Source organism: Sorex fumeus, unplaced genomic scaffold (assembly GCF_029834395.1).
Source record: "Sorex fumeus unplaced genomic scaffold, SorFum_2.1 ptg000034l, whole genome shotgun sequence".
Classification (NCBI taxonomy): domain Eukaryota; kingdom Metazoa; phylum Chordata; class Mammalia; order Eulipotyphla; family Soricidae; genus Sorex; species Sorex fumeus.
In genome coordinates this window covers 36,434,683-36,456,765 of record NW_026606091.1, presented here as the reverse complement: position 1 = coordinate 36,456,765, position 22,083 = coordinate 36,434,683, and the positions used below count along the sequence as shown (strand labels likewise).

The window sequence follows — 22,083 nt, the reverse complement described above, 5'->3', positions numbered from 1 at the left end:
GAAAGCAAGGAAGTACTTCTTGGTGAAGAAAGAAAACAACCAGCTCTTGAGCAGGAAATGTACCATTTGCTGTTGGATTAGTAACTCTATCCTCTTTTTTGTGAACTTTGGTTCTCTTCCCTGCTGTGCTTACTTGGCCCCTGCTACGTTAGAGTCCTGCCTACTTTTTGCCTGTCCTGGACAAGTCAAGGACTCCCAGAGGTGGAGGGCTGATCTCCTGAGCCTGGATATCTGGAATCCTTTCAGCAACCGTTGCTTCCAGGCTTTCCTCAGCTGCTGTTGGCCTTTACTGAGTTACTCCCATGTTGTTGAGGGCTCTCTCTCTAACTGCCACCAGACTGAGGTGAGACGAGGCAGCTAAATTCTTATTTACCTCTTGTACTCTTGTTTCATTGCTTTGGTGTCTATGAAACTCAGGAAATTGCAGAGATCTGCTTTCAGAAAAAGAAGGAAAGAGAGAATGGGAGAGAGGTAGAAAACTTATTCCTTTGGACTTAATACTTTATTTTTTTTGGTATTTGAACACTCACAGTGCTCAGGACTTTCTTCTGGTGCTCAGGGATCATTCTTGACTGTCTTGGAAGATAATATAGGGTTTAGGGGGCATTGATCCTGGACTGGAGCCATAGCACAGCAGGTAGGGCGTTTGCCTTGCACATGATGAACCCGGGTTTGATTCTTCATCCCTCTCGGAGAGCCCGACAAGCTACCAAGAGTATCCCAAACGCACAGCAGAGCCTGGCAAGCTCCCTGTGGCGTATTCAATATGCCAAAAACAGTAAAACCAAGTCTCACAATGGAGACGTTACTAGTGCCCGCTAAAGCAAATCAATGAACAACGGGAGGACAGTGCTACAGTGCTACAGGGATTGAACCTGGGTCAGTTAAAATTAAGGTAAGTGCTCTAGCATCTGCACCATGGCTCCAACTCCTCCTCCACCTCCAGACATTGTCTATAAAAATTCACTTGGTGGGCTAGAGAGGTAATGCAGTGCGCAAGGTGCTTGCTTTGCATACTACAGACTCAGGTCCAATTTCAGACATCCCATATGGTTCCCAGAGCACTGCTAGGAGTGATTTCGAAGTGAAGGGCTGGGAGTAACCCCTGAGCATCACCAGGTGTGCCTCCTACCACTCTCCCCCAAAATAAAATTCCTTAAAAAGTCAAATTTTAGTTGGCTTCTGTTCTTGCTCTATAACTTGTCTCTGAGAAACTTTACACTTTGTGTATGTTTCTTTCCCCCTATTATTTTTTTTTTAATTCCTGAAACATTTGGAACAATGAATATGTGATAGCTATTGCTCTAGGAATAAAGAAAGAGAATACTGAGCAAGATTTAACATCCACTTTTGAGGAGCAATTTGCAATCTAAAGTAGTGCTACACAAGAATAGATTCTAGAAGAGAATATTCTGTGATGATGAAAATGTCCCATGTCTAAATTGTCCCCTGGAATAGCTTTGAGTTACATGTGGCACTGAACAATTAAAATGTGGTTGATGTCATTGAGGAACTAAATGTAATATTTTTTTATCTAGTGGCATTTTATTTCTTTAAATTTTTCTATCAGAAAAAATTGTAGCACTCATAAATTCCTATTCTCAAAGTGGGTTTAAATATAAATAAAAAAGGTACAGTATACAAAGAATCCTTTCATAACTATATAGTAGACTTACCCAAACTGTTATTGTTCTTTTCAAAGAAAAATCACTTTTGAATGGGAACAGATCATTCACACAGAATAATGAAATGTAAAAACTAGAACATTTTATTATAAATATTTCTAGAATATAAACTGACTTCTAGGATGTTAACTTTGAAACTTTTTGAACTATTGTATCCTAGGTTTATTATTGTAATGTATTTAATTTTCCATTTCCCAATCTAGAAAATACACTGCAAGTTAGATCTAACAACGAATAATATCAACCTAAATTTCTTCATAGAGAAAACTAATGAATATAAGACTACCCCACCCAAAATGAAAACAAACCCAATCAAGAAATAGATTCTGCAAAGCCTATTAATCTTACGATTTAAAATAACCTCCCAAGGAAAAAATACTTCCACCATTATAGAAATTTGATCAATAAAAGAGCCACTCTCAATAGGGGAAACTATATGTGAGAAAAATATAATAATGCTTTTAGAATGTGAGTAAATTAATTTCCCTGATGGAGAGTAAGCATCTACTTCTTGTTAACTTGGCCTTTGTTAGAAGTGAAACATGAGGAAAATGATATGAACATGAACGTCTTAACACCAAGTTCCTCAACTAGTTTTCAACTGAACCTTGGGAGAACCAGTTCAAGAGCTTCAAAATCCAAGGTTGGACTGGTCCCAAAGCATTTCTTCGTCTGTCCTTTCTTTGCCTTGTTCTTTTTTCTCTTTTCTATGCTTACATTCTTCTTTATTAGAGGCACATCTTGACTTTTCTTCTCTTTTCGACTCAGGTTTTTCAGTATTGACCTTGACTGTTTCCAGCTCTGTTTTATTCCTTTGGTAACTCTTGTGTCTGTCTAAATCTGTTTCCTCAAAATCTTTTTTTTCCTTATGCTTAGGTCTTTCCTCTTTGGGTTTTTCTTTGCTTTCCTCTGTATGATTTTTCTCTTCTGATGTATCTTTTTATGACTATCTTGATCACAGATCACAGATCATCCTGTTATTCGTCGATTGCCTCGAGCAGGCCCCAGTAACATCTCCTTCATCCTAGCCCTGAGATTATATTCAAGGCTCTTTAGGAGAATGAGACCCATCATTGTTACTGATATTTGGCATATTGGGTACGCCACGGGGAGTTTGCCAGACTCTGCCGTGTGGGCAGGCTACATTTGGTAGCCTGCCAGTTTGTCCAAAGTAGGAATGAGATAATAAGATGTCATAATAAGATGTCGTGGCCGCGAGGTACCGGGAGCTGGTTTTTATAGTCTCTGAGTCTTGGCCGCTGATGGGATTACACGGCGCCAGGAGGCCAGTTGGTGGGTGTGACCCCCGCCTACTGGAATTTGGAGGATCTGGGTGGAGGATGCTCGACTCCAATCCGAGTAGGCTTGGAGATCTCGGCCCCGGAACCCACATGGCTTTGTCCCTCTGCCGGTACCTTCATGTGTGCGGAGAGTGGTCTCAGCATGGTGGTGGCTGGTCCTGGAGGTCTTCGGCTGCCGGGGCCCTGGTCAGGGCGGGGAGGAAAGCTCAACCCGCTCCCCTCCAAGGGGCCCCGGTGAGGAATAGCCAGGTGCGGGGGCAGGAGACTGCCCTTGACACACAATTATCTGTAAAATCTTATCACACCGAAGGTTGTGTGTTCACGGGCTCACTGGATGGCTCTTTCTCACCGCCTGCGTTCGGTGCTCTTGAGTCCTGTGTGTGGCCTAGATCAGGACACTGTTCTTTCTCTCAAGCTTTAGTCCCTCTCGCTCTGACTCTCTCAGAGTCAGAGAGAGAGACTATCTTGATGGGCACTGGAATTATTTTCTGGGGAGAGATGCTTATAAAATCCAGATTCTACAATGTATGAGTTAGAGTTATATTTTTGTTGACTAAGGTTCAGGGATACTGCTTTTTCTGAGAAACACTCCCTGGTGAATTGACAATGGTTCAGAGAGTCCAACCTTAGCTTGTTGTCATGAGCAGGTAGCCACTGTGGTAATTGGTTTTCACTATTTGAGAAATAGAGCATGATCTTGGGTGGGTCTGGACAGTTCCAGATGGGAGTCTTTGATCAAACATTCTATACCTAGGTCTGTGATCAATCTCTTCTTTGTACCTACAGGTTTCCAAATAGTCCTCTCTCATCTTTCTGAAATAAGTCTTTGACTCTAAGCCTCTGGCTTTCTTCACTTTGATATAATCTTCAAGTTCATCTTGAAAAGAGTCATATGTCTTCATTGAATGCTTCATTAGGTTGACAACGAGAGATTCTCCTTATCAGGCTGAGAACTTGATGGAGAAATCTGATCATATTCACTTATTAATTGCTTCAGTGTTTTAGCATACAAGTTATCCAAATAGTGAGTCTGTGTAACAATTGGGGAGTTACAAACCATGCTGCAGAGATGACAAAATTAGTTTAGATCAATAGTCCACTCACACTTAACTCCTGAAGTGAAATCCTTTGTGATTCAAACTGAAGCACTGCTCCACATAAACCTTTTATAAAAGGTATCTGTAAAATGTTCAAATATTTGTTCATTTGCTGTGGTGTCTTCTCTGAGGCAGGGGCGGGCGTCTACAACTACTGTTTCCCGCTCCCGCAAACGCCGCTGGCCGCGAGAGAGGCCGAGGTGGAGGTGGCCGAGAGGCACGGACAACCACTGTCGGGGTGGGGGTGGCGAAGAGGCACGGACAACCACTCTCGGGGTGGGGGCTTAAATGTAATACTTTATACTTAAATTAAGACTTAATTATCTACATATGGTTTGTGGCTTCCATATGGGATAGAGCGGGAAAGGGGGAGATAGAGAATGAATCAGATCTTTATATTGTCCTATTGAACATGTTCTAATGAGATGGTTGTTCTAGTTAGTTGCAAATAGTTTGGATTGGACCAGATTATTTGCAATAGACATTAAGCACAAAAGGAAGTTCAAGTCTAAGAGCTTTAGCTTGTCGTGAAATAACGAGTGCCTTTTATTCAGACATTTTATTACTTTGTGATAAGTTGACATCTGTGAAGCAATTTGTATTATTTCTCTTAACTATCTTTTTAAAAAACCTGAGGTAGTAGTGTTTAACAATTGTATTAATATTTATACTTTGCACAAACAAAGTTATGTACCCCTCTCTTCACACAAGTACCAATTCCTCCACCTCTGTCTTTTGGTCCCTCTTATCTGTTTTTTCCTCCTTTCTCCCATCTTCCCTCCCTGAGAACTTGGCAAACACAGTTCTTTTGGCAGTCTTAGTGTTTATGTTCATTGATGATCTTGTTGTGTTTCTTTATGTTCTACATATGAGTGAGATAAGTCAGCAATTGTATTTCTTTTCTTGATTCATTTTGCTTAACATGAATCCCATTAATTCCCTCTAAGGTGAAGCAAAAACAAGATTTTATCTTTTCTTATAACTAGGTTGTATTTAATTATGTGTGTACATATATATGTATGTTCTATGTATATAATGTGTATTTATATTTATATATGTATACACACATATATACACATATATATCAGTTTTTTTCTCCATTCATCTTTCATTGGGCACTGGATTGGTTTCAGACACTGTTTTGTAAATCACATGGAAAATTAATTTTAGAAGGAAACTGGAAAGAGAGATAAAACTCTGTTTTATCTCTCTCTTTGAGCTGGGCAGAAAAAATTGTGCCAAAACAATTGATTTAATAAGCAATAAAGCAAAATATAAATGGAATTGATTGTTTCTCAAAAGTAGGCACTATAATTTGCTCAACACTAGAATTTATTTCTTAATCCCAGAGCAAGATTATGTTTACTTGATTCTAGAATATATCTACTCATTAACAGCTTTTATCCAGAAGTTAGGAAATCATTAAAATCAAATATAGCTAAGCTAGTTTTAAGTTTACTGGTTCTTTTATCTCCTCCTCCTCCTCCCCCTCCTCCCTCCCCCCCCTCCTCCTCCTCCTCCTCCTCCTCCTCCTCTTCCTCCTCCTCCTTCTTGCTTTTGTTCAATGCTTAATGATGCTCATGGATTACTTTTGGCTCAGAAACTATTCTTGGTAGTACTGGGATGCTCGGGATGGAACCTGGGTTGACAACATGCAAGGCAAGCATCCTACTAGCTGTATTATCCTTCCGGTTCCTAGTAACTATTTTTTAATCACTTGCCTCATTTTCCTTTTTACTTCTCATAAAACCCCTGACTTTGTCCCTCTGGGGGACACATTTAAGTTTTCTGCTTAAAGTGTGTACCCAAATCATACTTCTTTAACTTTGAATTAACAGGCTCCACCTATTTAATAGCCTCCTGAATTTTTAGATTGACAGTTTACACAAATGTAAAGGGAGAGGACAACCACACCATCTCTTTGCTTCCTTGTCTAAAATACAAAAGGGTGGCACTGAGATTCAAAGGTCCAAGTGCCCATTGAGGAGATACTCTGTAGCCAAGCAGGGGGTTTTAGGCTACAGGTAAGTGGGTGTAGAGCTCACAATTTGTCTTCTAGGAGTGTTGGGTGAAATGGAAAATTCTATTGTAATTCAGGTATTTAAAGTATTATTTTATTCTGCAATATGTGGATCAGTTGGGATCTTATTGAGACTAGGACAGTTGACATAAAATAAAATATGAAAGCAGGAAAAATACCATAAAACTCAGCATTGTAATCAAGAAGGTAACAAGAAAGTTTGAGGTCTCTAGCTACTGGAGACAAAGTGAATTTGTTATCCACTTCAATAATTGAAGATTCCTCTCCTCTTACTTCCTACCCTCTTCTTTTGTTATTTCCATTTTTTCTAGTTTTTCTTTCTTTTTCTGGCAGAAGCACAACTGATACTCTGACTTAGGAAAATATTACTCAAAATAAAATAAAACTATATTTTCCACAGTTTTGATTATGAAATACTTGATGATGTGAATTCTATAAGCTAAGTAAGGTGGGGTGTTTTTTTTTTTTATAATTTATTTCTTTATTGAATCACTGTGGGAAAAGTTACAGAGCTTTCGGGTTTAGGTCTCAGTCATGTAAGTATCAAACACATTTCCCTTTACCAATACTTATTTTTAACCACGAACCCCAATAGAACCCCACCTCCCACCCCTCCCAATTCCTGTGAGGCAGATGAGTTCTAGTTAGTACTCTATCTACTTTGACTAGATACATTGTTTTGATAGAAGATGCACAATTATTGTTTAGAGTTTACGACCCCCCCGCAATCAGATATGCTGAAACAGCGTTGTGAAATGATTTGCTTTCTACAGCTGGGTTTAAGAATAAAATGATGTCTATCGCGGCCGCGCGGTTTTGGATTTCTGCTGTTTTACTTATTAACCCTGGAAGTATTTCTATTAAAAGTTAGATAGTTAAGAGATTGGTTTCTGTGCTCTGGAGTCGTGGCCGTGCCGGAGAGCCGCTCGTGGGGGGCAGCTGGTGGCCTCGTTCGGGCGTGAAGGACGGCCCAGAACGCCCCCCTTCCCATGAGGCCCCTGCCGCCCCCCGCCCCTGGCTCAAACCTGCTGTCCACAAGGCTCCAGTGCGGCCGCCATCTTTCTTTCCAGAGAGGAGCGGGCGAGTAGGTCCACACCCTTTCCCCTCTGGGCAGGCATGCTGGCGCAGTTTAACACATAGTCCATTTGCTTTTCTGCTCCAAGCGGGTGGCTCCCTGTGCTAAGTCCTTGGGGTGTTTTTTTTTTTTTTTTTGCTTCTAAAATTGAACTGTTTATTCAGTCCCTTTAGTACAGTGAATATGGAGATGTTACTGGTGCCCGCTCGAGCAAATCAATGAATAACAGAATGAAGAGTGATACAAGTGATTAGTGAATCACCATGAGGTACAGTTACAGGCTTACAAACTTCCGTGCTTGTGTTTTGGTCATACAATGATCGAGTACCCATCCCTCCACCAGTGCCCATTCTCCACCATTAATGATCCCAGTATCCCTTCCTCCACCCCCACCTCATCCCCTCCACCCTACCCCGCCTCTGTGGCGGGGCATTCCCTTTTGCGCTCTCTCTCTCTCTCTCTCTCTCTTTTGGGTGTTGTGGTTTTCAATAGAGGTATTAAATGGCCATCATGTTTGGACTATAGTCTACTTTCGGCCCACATCTCCCATCCCGAGCGGGTCCTCCTTGCAAAAATAGGGTGGTTTTTGTTGTTTTTTTTTTTTTTTTTGTATTTTTAAGAATAGAGTGCATTCGATTGCCTTTAGACTGGATAAGCAGTTCACTTTCCTTTATCTTTGGCTTTTGGTTAAACTTACATTACCTCTTTGGTCCTCCTACTTATCAGAAGCTGCCCCCCTGAAATCTACTAAAAAGTAAAAGTAGCAGATGAATAATTAATGTATGAGCAGAGTTTCACAGTCTTTGTGTGTTCAATAAATAAATAAGAAGCAAGGTGCTCATTTGCTGCCTGTGTGTTCTGGGGCCACTTCCCTCAACCTTGACCGCTTGTGGTAATGGAAAGATGAAGGAGGAAATGAAGGCCAGGCTGATTGGTGATCAGTTGCGGTTTATTTCAATCAAGTCTCCCTTTGCCTTCTTCCAGTCTCATCCACTCCTATATTATTCCTCCTCGTGCTCACCCTTCAGCCTTAGTTTTTGTATTGCAAAATCATGAAGGGACGCGAAATTGCAAAATCTCACCAGCGATGCCAGATGTGTATACAATAAATAAGTGTGCTCTCACTGGACTTGTGCATTCTGTGGCAATGAGCTGCTTCCCCACCCTGGCCTCCAGCCACTGCCAACAGACAAATAAAGAAGGGAACAAGGGATGCCAGGCTGCTTAGTGATCAGTCGCCATTTACTCCAATCTCAGTCCTGCTGTTTATTCCGTTGTCCTCACAGCCTGTTCCAGTCTCACTGAGGGCCCCATTCCAGCCTTACATTGCCCCTCATTCCCATCTCCACCTTTCCCTCATGCTACTTTCTCCGTGTCCAGTCCTGCAGCCTGAGATGCTACCCTCTGAGGGTGAGGGTAGCAACTGCACATAGGTGTGGTTATACGATCAACAGACGTAAAGTCCTTGCCCCAGGGGAAGCTTCTTCTAGGACAAATTCTCATCCACCAAAGATATCCACTGAAGAGCAGAATTTCACCTAAGGACATACTTCTCCTTTCCTTAGTCCATAAACTATCATTGTAGATTTACTTACTTCTTAGTAATCTTTCTAGTCATTTTGTATGGACACAGTAAGAGATATACTAATCTTATAGGGAGGCTCTCCTGGGGACATCTTGCTATAGATCCCAGACTACAGTCCTCAGGCCAATTAGTTGTCCTTAATCCCTGAAGGGTCCTTGTCCAGTCACTTCTCTTTTGGTCATGACAAAATTAGTCCATAACCATCCTCTTAACTTATTATAAGTCTTATGACACTTAGCCTGTCCCATTTTGATGCCAGGGTAACTTATGGGTCCATCCAGTCCTTCATCAGGACTCTGCTTTTTGGGTGCTAGTACCTAAGGGCAACGGAGGCTTAAGTTGAGTAAATATGACAGATGCCCAGGAGTAAATATTATTCGGAGTCAATCAACTCCCACGTTACAAAAACATATGGGCTGGAGCAGTAGCACAGCGGGTAGGGCGTTTGCCTTGCACATAGCCAACTTGGCTGACCCGAGTTCCATTCCTCTGCCCCTCTGAGAGAGCCCTCAAGCTATCAAGAGTATCTTGCCCGCATGGCAAAGCCTGGCAAGCTACTCATGACGTATTCAATATGCCAAACACAGTAACAACAAGTCTCACAATGGAGACGTTACTGGGCCCACTCAAGCAAATTGATGAAAACCAGCAGGACAGTGCTACAGTGCTACAGTGCTGTGTTTATAAAGAAAGGATATTAACTCTAAAGTAAACTAAGTAAAGGATACAAGGTAAAGAAAAAGCAACATTTCACTTACAAAATCCAGGATCTGACCTTACAAATTACAGGGTCTGATTTGGGGATATGGGTGACTGACAGATAGGGGAAGCAGAGCATAGAGGAGAAGTTAAAGATAAACACAGAGAAATGGGAGTGCCTCAGGAGCACTGTGATGGGTGTAACTCAATAAACCTAAGTTCCCTGTGGCAAGAGAGAAAGACCAAACCAATGTTCGGCCTTAACTTCCAGCTCTGTGTAGAAGTCAAGAGGAAGTTAGGTGGAGACCAAGGAAAAGCAGATTGTTCTGTGATTGTATCCCTGCCACCTGGAGAAACATGGACTGAAAAGAGAATTTATTCTAAATATAGAAACGAAAAGGTTATATTTTATGACATGTGTGATAGTTGACTAAAATCTTATTCAATTATTCTAATGTGTCCTGCTAGCCTAGTTACCAGCATACATACTTAAAACCAAGTGCTTCAGAATCAAGAAAAGAAAGAGAAGACCCTAATGACAAGAAATGGGAAAGATGAAGGGAGGATGAGGCTAGGAAAGGAAGGTTCCCAATTTTCTTTCTTTCATTTTTAAATCACTATTGACTTAAAAGCCAGTTTTACTAAAAAGCAAATGAAAAGGAAAGCAAGTTGAAAACATTATATATAATCCCTTGGAGCACATTTTATAATAACATTGTTAGGACCCAAATATGTTATTAGAATTGTTATGTAGGTGTATACATTTGTGTGGCACAAGTATTGGTAAAGAGGGAAGTGAAGGAAGTAGCATCTACCTCACTGTTAGAATATTCTCAGCTGCCTGGGTAAATGCCTGGTGTGAATCAGGACTGGTAAAGTCTCCCAGCAGCACCTACATGGCATAGACACTCATGTGCTGCTAGTCCCATGAGGCAGCCACCAAGCTGTACCTGAAGTACATTTGTTCTGCATGGCATGGGAGATGATCCATGACCACCCATTTCTCAGGGAGCCATGAACTCAGGCTGTATCCCAATTTTAAATACAAGGAAAGTATCTTGAGCACATTGTGATTTAGATTGTGTACCAGCCCTGATGCAATCAGCAGTGGTTCCTAGGTTGAGATCACAGGCATTCATAGAGATGCTAAGTGATCATCTCTGGGCTATAGATTCTCGAACCATGTCCCAGGAAGGTACTCTAGCCATTCTCTGTGAAAGAAGCATTTTATAAGAATTACATTTTGATTATATATTTGCACTAGTTGTTCTACTCCTGATAAAAATATCTCAAGTCCTAAACGCATATGTGTATTTATTGTATATCAGTGGCCTCTTGAAAGAGGAAAATCATTGCTGCTCTTTAGTAATTGGCATTCTTATGTGGGATTAGTGGCAGAGGGGATAAAGATCAGATTCAGAACACATGAACAAATTATGGTAAACCATTCAATGTGAAAATAAAGTTGAAAAAATACATTGAATCAATACATTAAATCAGTTGAATCAATACATTGATATTGACATTGTACAGAAGTTTTGAGAAATGGAATAGTAACAAAGAATTGTGAAATCATGGAAATTGAGTCAGATAGTTATTTTTTTTTTTCAGTTTTTCTTTATGAGTCACATCCTGATGTGCATAGTGCTTATCCCTGGCTTTGTACTCAGGGATCACTCCTGACAGTACTGAGGGGACAATATGGGGTGCTGGGAAATTGAACTCAGATTTATTGTGTGCAAGACAAGTGCCCTACATACTGTATTATCTCTCTTGCCTCAGTAACCAATTCTTTGGTTTGTTTGGCTTTGGGGGCCATACTCGGCCATGCTCAGGGCTTATTCCTGACTCTGTACTCAGGGATCACTCCTGGCAGGGTTTGGAGAACCATATGGGTGTTGCGAATTATAGCTGGGTGAGCTGCAAGGTAAGTCCCCTACCTGCCATACTATGTGCTGGCTTTCAGTTTTATTTCTCTGTTCTATATCTGTTATTTTAGTTAATATTTTCTTACATTTATTTTGTTTTTATTTCACTTCGCATGTAGTGCACATGGGCACATTGATTCAGATACTTTGTAGAATGAGGTCTGGAAGAAAGGAGAAAAAGAATGAGAGAAAAAGGAGAGGATGGAAAGAAGAGAAAAGAGAAGAGCTCATTTTTCTCAAGATGGAACAACAGAGTACAAAATGACTTCTTAACAATATATTTACTACAAACAATGTTTTGACATTTATTATTTCATTGAAAAGACCTAAACACAGATATAAGATTATAAAGGTTTTTTTTCCCTTTAAAAGAACAAATATGAAGTTGGAGGGCATGTTAAGTGAAATAAGTCAGGAGGAGAAGGTCAAATAGCTGATAATCAGACTCATCTGAGGTATACAGAGAAGCATAAGGGAATGAACAATATCTAGCGAGGACAAACTCTTGGTCTTTGAATGAATAACTGAGATAATCAAGCAGAGGGGGGGAAGGAGTGGAGGCAGGGACAGGGTGGGGGTGACACAAAGAAATTGGTTGAGGGTTTTGGGCATTTTAGTGGTGATGAAGGTGCAGTAACTTTGCTTATCAAATCTCTGTAAGTTAACATTATTGTAACCATTTTACAAAATGACAATAATAATCATAACAGTTATTTATAATTTATAATAGTTATTTATAAATTAATAATATGATTATTATTAAGAACTTAATAATTAACTGAGATCTCCAAGCCTGTTTGGATAGGGACTGGGCCTCCTCCACCCAGATCCCCCAGTAGCTAGACAGTTACACCCACCAACTGCCCCTGGCGCTGCTATCCCATCAACTGCCTAGATCCAGAGACTATAAAACCAAGCTCCCGGAAGCGTGGTCGAGACCTCTTATTGTCTAGTTCTTACTCTCAGAGAGCCCTGCAAGCTACCAAGAGTATCCTGTCTGCACAGCAGAGTCTGGCAAGCTCCTATTGCATACATGATATGCCAAAACCCAGTAACAATGATGGGTCGAATTCCCCTGACCCTGAAAGAGCCCCCAATGTGGCACTTGCTAAAATCTCAGGGCTAGGATGAATGGAGACATTGATGGTGCCTGCTCGAGGAAATCGGTGAACAACGAGATGACAGTGACAGTGACAGCGATTAAGAACTTAAAATGGAAACTGAAAATAGATGAAGGGAGATGGGTCTTACAGTGGCAGGGACAAATCTTTACATAAAACAGCAGCACAATGTCTTTCTTGTTTGAGTAATCCTACTCCAGGGTTGAAAACTGATCCTTTCCATAAGCCCTTTATCACGCATGATTCTCTTGACTCCTAATAAACACCTGTGAAAAAAGGTCATATGGAATTATTTTCACGGAGAAATAAAAGTTAGGTGGTGCCCAAATCACACAGATAAGGTAACACAGTATTATACAGGACAAGACCATGATTATCTAATTCTGCTGTTAATTATTTATGACTTAGAGCATGCCACTATTCCAGTTTTCTTTGTTAAAGGACAACAATGAGTACATGCCATCTATCCCCCTCCTTAAAGGATCATTACATTTTGTGCCAAGTCTCCAGAAGTCTAACTTGGCTAGGCTTTTTTTTTTTTTGCTTATTTGCTCATTACTATTGCTATTATTTTTATTATTTAACACATTCAGCAGTGCTCAGAGCCTACTCCTGGCTCTGCGCTTTCTCAGGGATCACTCTTGGTTTGGCTTGAGAGATCACATGGGGTGCTGGGGATTAAACCTGGGCAGATCTCATGCAAGGCAAGTGCCTTAACTGCTATGCTATCACTTCAGCTTTTAGTTTGGCTAAGTTTTGTCGGGACATTTGCTTTGTCATTTAAAGACTCTTAACTCCATATTTACTCTCCCACCTCAGGGCAGGAAGTACTACTGGGTACCTTCGCCAATTGTCAATGTTCCAGCTGAGAGCCACTCCAGAAAGTGCCCTTGTGGATGTGCCTGTGCACATCCGGGCAACAGGTCTGCCTCCATCAGAGGTGGTGACCCTCGTAGCATCTCTAAAGGATGACAAAGGGTTGCCATTCCAGTCCAGAGCCTTCTACAGGGCAGATGAATATGGCGAGCTGGACCTCACAAAGGCTCCAGCTCTTGGAGGTGACTATGTGGGAGTCCATCCAATGGGGCTCTTCTGGTCCCTGAAGCCCGAGAAGGTTTTCCGGAGGCTGATAAAGAAGGATGTGATGAACACCCCCTTTGAGGTTACTCTGGAACTTTATGAGTCAGTGTTGACGCATACAGCAGAAGGCGTTGAGCCCAAGGCCAAAACGACAGTGAAGCGCTGGTACTCAGTCCCTGAGGTGCAGCGGATGCCGATGCGAGAAGGAAGATTGAGAGGAGCGTTTTTCCTTCCTCCAGGTGAGAAGGACCTTTGTGGTAGAGGAAACATTGTTGATGGAAAAACAAAGTCTGAAGCAAATATGTCCTTTCACTGGAGAACCAGCATTTCGCTACTAGTTTTTATTTATTTGTGGTGTCTGAGGATGGTACTAGGACCTCACACTGAAAGGCATATGATCCACCACTGAGTTGCATCCTTGGCTTTCACCCCTATTATCTTCATTTTGGGATTTGCAGGGGATAGTTATTCTTGACTTTGTGCTTAGAGATTTTCCCTCCGGGACTCTTTCTCCAACATTTTTTTGCATTTGGGCTACACTTAGTGGGCGTTCAGGGTGTACTCCTGACTCTGTGCTTAGGCATCAGTCCTGTGCGTTCTTCAGGGACTGTATGCCATACCAGGATTGAATCCAAGAAAACCACCTGCAAGCTCTCTACCCACCCATGTGTGTCTCTCTCTCTGACCCCGTGCCTTCAATATTTTAAAACAAATGTGTAAGAAGGAGAGGTAATACAGCAAGTAAGGGGCTTGCCTTACACAAGGCCCACCTGGGCCTGATCCCCAGCATTCCATCTGGTTCTTGGTCCAGAGTGCAGAACCAGGAGCAACCCCTAAGCACTTCCAGGTGTGGCCCCCAAACCAAAATAAATAAATAAATAAAAACATGCTTCTATGTGTGAAACAGAGAATGAGGGAGAGAGAGAGAGAGAGAGAGAGAGAGAGAGAGAGAGAGAGAGAGAGAGAGAGAGAGAGAGGAGATAAGGTGGAATTCATTTGTTCACCATGTAATTAACCACTGTTTTCTTGACTACCATTTCCTCTTTCTAACCCCATTCTCTCTCTCTGTTGCTCTCAGGAGAAGGCCCTTTTCCTGGAGTCATAGATTTATTTGGAGGTATAGGGGGTCTGATTGAATTTCGAGCTAGTCTTTTGGCTTCCCATGGCTTTGCTGTGCTGGCCTTGGCCTATTTTAACTTTGAAGATCTGCCCAGTGATCTGTTGGAGGTGGACTTGGAGTATTTTGAGGAAGCTGCCAACTTTCTACTAGCACATCCCAAGGTAACTGAAGTGCTTTTTATTTTCCTTGCAATATTACAGAAAAAGAAATAACAGGTGTCTATTTCCCAATCTGTTTAGACTGGACATAGAAGATTTTTCAGTTAAACTGAAAATGATAATATTTATTCACCTTGTAGGGTTATTGGAACGATTATTGAACAGTTTACGGCCTTCTGACACTTCCCTCCAAAAGTTAGAGGTGGATAGATAATGATTATTTTCTTGGGAGAAAAAGTCAGGACCGTGGTGTGGCCTCCAAACCAAACTAAATTTAAACAGCTTGTGATGTTGTATCAGTGGCTTTTTAATGTTTTGACATGTCTTCAAACTTCAAAGACGATCACTTCATAAGGTAGTAATCGAGTCAGTTATACTAGAGTCTTGAGTCTAAAAACAAGGCAAAATTCAGTATTTGTCCTGGGGCACTATTAGTGAGTGTAGTATTAGTGAGCCCGGCAAGCTACCGAGAGTATTCGATATGCCAGACACAGTAACAACAAAGTCTCCAATGGAGACGTTACTGGGCCCGCTCGAGCAAATCGATGATCAACGGGAGCGCCTTTACCTTTACCTTTAGTATTAGTGAGCAGCAGCAGCAAGACTGAATTTTGCTGTACCAGTTAACTAGCTAAACTAATCAACCAATCAGCTATTTACACAGTTTCTGATCCAGGGACACAGAATCAAGCTCCAGTACTAGGACTCGGGCCAGGGAAAACAATCTGAAATGTGAGCGTCATTCTGAACCAGTTCCAACATTGCTGCTGCATTATTGCAGCATGAGCCAGAGGCTTCCACCAGTCCTGTCCCTCAATATGTGAATGCTTTTGAATCATATCCCCCAGTGATTCCTATGGGCATTTTACAGTTCTAGAAGGACTGAACAGGACATCTCCTAACCATTTTAGGTATTAAATATCAATATTTAAATACTAAGGTATTAATTATGATTTAGATTTTTAGGTTTGTTTTGTTTTTGTTTTGGGGAAATTCCTTGCTGTTCTCAGGATTTACTCCTAGCCCTGTGCTCAGGGATCCCTCTTGGCAGAATTGGGGGATCCAAATCTGTGTGCCCAGGATCCAATCTGGGTTTACTATGTGCAGCACTAAGGTTTTAACAGATGTACTATCTCTCTAACCCCAATTTATTAACCACTCTTTAGCTAATTTAGCCACTTAGAAATTATTTAGCTCTCTTGAAGAGGTCCCAAATGTTTGATGTTTATGGTGATGAATAAAAAGATAAAGTAGGAACAAGTATTACATGATCAAATATTGAAGTTGATGTGCTATTAAGTGAAACCATGTAAAATTATTTGTTTTCCCATTCGTAAATGTGAAATGTCCACTCTTTCTTACAATTTACTCCAACAGTGGTACAACAATCATATCTATTATTGAATAGCTCTTTGTTGGGCTCCATGCTAAATATTTTATATGCATTATGTCACCTAGCACAATGACTTTCTGTAGTAAGTCCTATGTTGCAATAGTCATTTTCCATATAAGAAACACTACGCCACGTAGTGTACCAATACTGTACACCCTTTAAATTGTAGAACCCCTCTGGCAATGCCTTTGTTCCAAACTATTAAATCATACTGATGCCCTCCTCTCCTCCCCACACCCCACTCCTCTCCCCGCTACCTTTCTTCTCCTACTTTTCTGGCCTGTAGGACAACTCTTTCACAGAGTATGTCCTATAAAGATTTTCTTTGTCTCTAATTTGAGTCAACACCAGATTCAACCAGACCTCTGGCATGCACTATTTACACACTAGTCTTTTGAAGGTCTGCTAGGCCCCTGTAATAGGTTCTTTTTTGTGTTGTGATTCAGATCCAAGGACCTGGTGTCGGAGTTGTAGGCGTGAGCAAAGGTGCAGAGATTGCCCTATCCATGGCCTGTTTCCTGAAACAAATAGTAGCTACAGTCTGCATCAATGGGCCCACTACCGCCAATGAACCATCGCCACACAGATACAGGGATCTAACTATTCCAGGCGCCATCCCCAGTCCCGAGCGATTGCAGTTCGATTCCTTTGGCAATTTGATCTTCCGCCAGTACAAGTGGGAAGGTTTGGATGAATACAATCAGAAGAGCATAATTCCTGTTGAAAAGGCCCACGGTCAGATCCTCTTCATTGTAGGAGAAGATGACCAATGTGTCAATAGTAAAGACTGTGCAGAGCAGAGCTTGCGCCAGTTGCGAAGTCATGGAAAAAGTAACGGAAGGATACTGGCATATCCCGGGGCTGGCCACCTCATAGAGCCCCCCTACTCGCCCTTGTGCTATGCTTCTTGGAGCCCTGGTTTTCCCAGTCCTCTACTCTGGGGCGGGCAGCCTGAGGCCCATGCAGCAGCTCAGGAGCATGCCTGGGCAGAGATACAGAAATTTCTCAGGCAAAACCTCACTGGGAGCAAAAGCAAGCTTTGAGCCAGGGATGACGGGGTGGAAGACAGAAAATGAGGACAAGCAGGCATGTTCATCTGAGAGCATAAAAGGGTTTTCTGGAGTTCTGTAGATTCATAATCATGTTGAGTCAACTGCAAGAAATTAAAGAAAACAAAAACTCTACACACAGTTGTTTTTCTGAAGATGAATGCACTTACAATGTTTTGATAAATTGAATCTTAGTTTATATGACCAGAATATGTCCTTATTTCAAAAGTGTGAATGGAATATTCTTTTGTACCCCATGTAGAAACACTTACAGTGCAGGTGTTTCAGTCAAATTCCCCGCAGATTCCAAGTTACTAATGGAAATGCATTTTGTTTAAATTATCTTGATTTGAGTCTCAGATGTTTGATAAAAGTGACAAAATGGACAGAAACTTTCTCAAAGAAGAAATTCGAATGGCTAAAAGACACATGAGAAAATGCTCTATATCACTAATCATCAAGGAGATGCAGATCAAAACAACAATGAGATATCATCTCACACAACAGAGACTGACCCATATATCCAAAGAACAGAAGCAACCGGTGTTGGCACGGATGGGGTGAGAAAGGGACCCTCCTTCACTGCTGGTGGGAATGCCGATTGGTTCAGCCCTTTTGGAAAACAGTATGGACAATCCTTAAAAAGTTAGAAATTGAGCTCCCATTTGACCCAGCAATATATTCCTCTTCTGGGAATATATCTGAGAGAGGCAAAAAAGTACAGTTGAGATGACACCTGCACTTGTTCATTGATGCACTGTTCACAATAGCCAAAATTTGGAAAAAACCCAAATCCCCGAGAACAGATGACCGGTTAAAGAAATTTTGGTACATCTACACAAAGGAATACTATGCAGCTGTTAGAAAAGATGAAGTCATGAAATTTACATACACGTGGTTCTACATGGAAAGTACCATGCTAAAAGCCAGAAAGGGAGGACAGACATAGAACGATTTCACTTATCTGGGGAATAATAAGTAACAGAATGGGAGACGAACACCAAAGAATAATTGAGATAAGTACCAGTAGTCTGCTCCATGGCTTGGAAGCCGGCAACATATGCTGGGAGAAGAGGCAGCTCAGATAGAGAAGGGAACACCAAGTAAAGGATGTTTGGAGGATTCACTCTGAATGCGAGATGCGTGCTGAAAGTAGACTATAAACGGAACATTATTTCCACTCAATACCTCTATTGCAAACCACAACACTCTAAAGGAAAGAGAGAGCAAAAGGGAATGCCACAAAGGTGGGGTGGGGTGGGGGTGGATGGGGTAGGAGGGTGGGAGGGCTACTGGGATCATTGGTGGTGGAGAATGGGCACTGGTGGAGAGATGGGTACTTGATCATTGTATAATGAAAACCCCAGCACAAAAGTTTGTAAGTCTGCAACTGTACCTCATGGTGTTTCACTAATAAAAAAAAAGAAAAAGAAATATATAGTTATTGGATCTTGTGAAATAAAAACTATATAATGAAAAAAAAAAGTTCTAATGCCACAATCAAGTGGAAGACTTGCTGTGGATTTCCAGTACTTTAAAAATATGATTTCTAAAATTTGCTTTTATTAAGGCAGTGTGAATTACAAATACAAATTACAAATACAGTGTGAATTCATAATACAAATTACAAATATAGTGTGAATTCATAATACAATTGTTTTAGGCATACAATGTTCCTTACTCCTCTCAGGCACATAAAAATTTACTTTAAATGGAATTCTCGGAAAATAAACCAGTGAAAGTCAGTTTGTGATGATTGATTTCTATGTGACTTTTAACTATGTAAAAATTCAGATTATTTAATACAATATAATTTATTCTCATTAACATAAGTAAATTCTCAAATATGACATCTAAAGTGTATTGCATTAAATTTTATTTTTGTACATAGATCTCATTGTGATAATTATCATATCTTCTCTCTCATTAATAAAGCTTTTAGAAAAATTCTGTGCTAATATATTTTTGGGTTTACATGAAATAAGTACAACCTATCAATGTAAAATTTAGTAAGAGTTAAAAGAATTAAGAAAATTTAAAGGAGAAAATTTAAATAGGCTTATAAAAGTACCAAGTATTTTGTTCTAAGAAAAGGAATATTGTCTTTATGTTATGTTAGAAAGTATATTATCACTACTTCTTAAGTATCTGCATTAATAAGTAAATAATTGCAATAAAATATCTATGGATATAAATTGTTTAGATATAGAACATTAAATTAAACAAAACGTTAATTTTTTATTGAAAATGTACAAATACTTTAGTAATCTAGGAGTAAACATTACTTTGGTTAATCTGTTAAGGGCAACCATTAGCACTATGAGTACTATGAGTATCATATTAAATGGCAAGTGCTGAATGTTTTTTCAATAGCAACGTTTCTTTTTATTCCTAAAATATGTGATTTTTTTCCCTTTGGAGATGGAGAGGAATACAGTGCTCCGGAGTAGGCTGTGATGCCTCCTGGCCACTTTCAGCGAATGAGCTGAAAGTTTTTTAGAACTTTACTGGCCACCCTACGTGCTAGAGACCTCTTGGGTCACTCCAGTGGTGGAGGAAGAGCCCCAGGGATGCACCTGAAAATGCCAGGGAGACCATGAATCTGGTGACTCGTGTCACTATGCAAGGCATCCACCCTAACACCTGGGCTATCTATCTGGCCTCCTTTTATCATTTTAGTCAGAAAAAGGATTAAATTTCAGCAAGTACCTTTGTAGTATTCATTGAAGTTAAAAAATTTACTTGAGGTTATTAGAATAATGTCAGGCTCATAGCAATTATTATATGAGTTAGCTTTAATTTTCTTAATTTTTTCATTTTTCAATTTTCTGCTGCTTGATTACATTCATTAATAGACACACTTTGCCTTTCCTCATCTTATTTTAATAGGTGAATTTCTTGTATTGGCTAATTCACATTTAAAATTTTCTCTTGCAACCAATCTGGTCACTCAAATTTTTTTCTCATAGTTGTCATATTTCTTTTATTTATTTGCTTGTATTTTTTTTCTTTTTTTTTCTGTTTGACTTCAATGAAAGCCTACTTTAATTTTTTCCTCACTTAAAATTTTTTTAAATCAAAGCACCGTGATTTATAAAGTTATTCTTACTATGTTTCAGCACCAGTTCCTCCACCAGGGTTACCCATGTCTCCCACCCCTAGAACCTCCCCTAGCTCCCCCAGCCCCCAACCCCCAGCCTGCCACCTTAACAGGCACATTTTAAAATTAGTTTGTTAATCAGGCTCAGGTTGTCCAAGCACGTGGTTCCTTGTTCTTGGGCATCCTTCATGTTTATAAAGCTGTCTGTGAGATGGGGGGGGGAAATAATAAAATTTGTTGGTTTGAATCTCTTTGTTTTCAGTGTTGTTGACTCTATTTTGAATATTTAGCTATACCACCTATTTTTTCTTTTCATCCCAATATTTCAAAATAATTTTTTTCATTAAAATTAAAATTTTTTGGCTGGAGCGATAGCACAGTGGGTAGGGTGTCTGCCTTGTACGCGGCCAACATGGCCGACCTGAGTTCGATTCCTCCGCCCCTCTCAGAGAGCCCAGCAAGCTCCCCGTGACGTATTCAATATGCCAGACACAGTAACAAAAAAGTCTCCAATAGAGACGTTACTGGGCCTGCTCGACCAAATTGATGATCAATGGGAGGGCCTTTACTTTTACTTACTTTTACTTATTAAAATTTTAATTTATTGAGTCACTGTAAATTATCAAGTGATCCATAATTGAGCTTCAGAGGTAAAGCGAACACTGATCCCTTCACCAGTGTCCACTTCCCTCCACCAGTCTCCTTCCTGCATTTTCCTCCCGCCCCACAGCCTCCCTTTATGGTGGATTTTTAAAATTTCTCCTTTATTCTCTTTAAGGCACTGTGGCTTGCAACACTGTTACTAATAAGTTATCATGCATATACCACTTTACTTTCTTTCACCACCCAATCCTGGTCCAGAGTGACCACTTCCCTGTATCATTGTCTTAGGGATCCCTCCCTTCACCTATTCCCCACTCCCTCCACAGAGGTAAGCTTTCTACTAATATTTTTCTTCTTAATGAATTTTGCCTGTCATACATTTTGTTTGGTTTTGCGATCAAAATTATATTTTTCCTGACTCAGTAGATGTTGTTTCTTTTTTTGTCTGTTGTTGTGGGGGGGGGGGGTGCCCACACACACTCAATGATGCTCAGTGTTCATTCCTGGATCTCTACTCAGGAATACTCCTGGCACTGCTCATTAGACCAGATAGGATGCTAGGGAATCGAACTCAAGTCACTTGTGTATAAGACAAGCATCCTTTCCCCCTATCCACTGTACTGTTGCTATAGTCCTCAAGGTTTTTTTTTATTTTGATTTTTTAAAAATTTATTTATTGAATCACCATGGGAAAAGTTACAAAGCTTTCAGGTTTAAGTCTCAGTCATGCAATCATCAACCACATTTCCCTTCACCAGAACTTATCAGCACCACCAAGAACCCCAATATAACCCTCCTCCCACCCCTCCCAATGCCTGTGAGGCAGATGAAAGTTAACACTCTATCTACTTTGATTAGATTCATTGTTTCAACAAGTACCATTATTATTTACAGTTTGCATCTCCCAAATCAGACCTGCTGAAAAGGCATTGTGAAATAATTTGTTTTCTACAGCTGGTTACAAGAACCAAATGATGTCCTGCGGTAGCAATGGCAGTCGTGCAATTTTGTATTTCTGATATTTTACTTATTAAGCCTGGAAATATTT

At 40.5% G+C, this 22,083-nt stretch overlaps 1 protein-coding gene and 1 pseudogene across 6 annotated transcripts in view; one reads left to right on the top strand and one right to left on the bottom strand.

The window, feature by feature from the left end:
• The window catches only part of BAAT (bile acid-CoA:amino acid N-acyltransferase), a 36,553-nt gene extending 15,874 nt beyond the window's left edge, over window positions 1-20,679 (top strand). For 3 of the 6 annotated variants that reach the window (XM_056117246.1, XM_056117244.1, XM_056117243.1), the window contains exons 2-4: window positions 13,352-13,851; window positions 14,691-14,893; window positions 16,730-20,679. In XM_056117246.1, the coding sequence (XP_055973221.1) occupies window positions 13,389-13,851; window positions 14,691-14,893; window positions 16,730-17,326 (1,263 nt within the window). In that variant the 5' untranslated portion in view covers window positions 13,352-13,388 and the 3' untranslated portion in view covers window positions 17,327-20,679. Of the gene's footprint in view, window positions 1-152; window positions 344-415; window positions 896-7,363; window positions 7,468-13,351; window positions 13,852-14,690; window positions 14,894-16,729 lie in introns of those variants that run through there. The other 3 variants (XM_056117242.1, XM_056117240.1, XM_056117245.1) reach the window with 3 other exon arrangements.
• LOC130026440 (lysine-rich coiled-coil protein 1-like) lies at window positions 2,270-4,313 on the bottom strand (annotated as a pseudogene).
• Window positions 20,680-22,083: the final 1,404 nt, after the last annotated feature.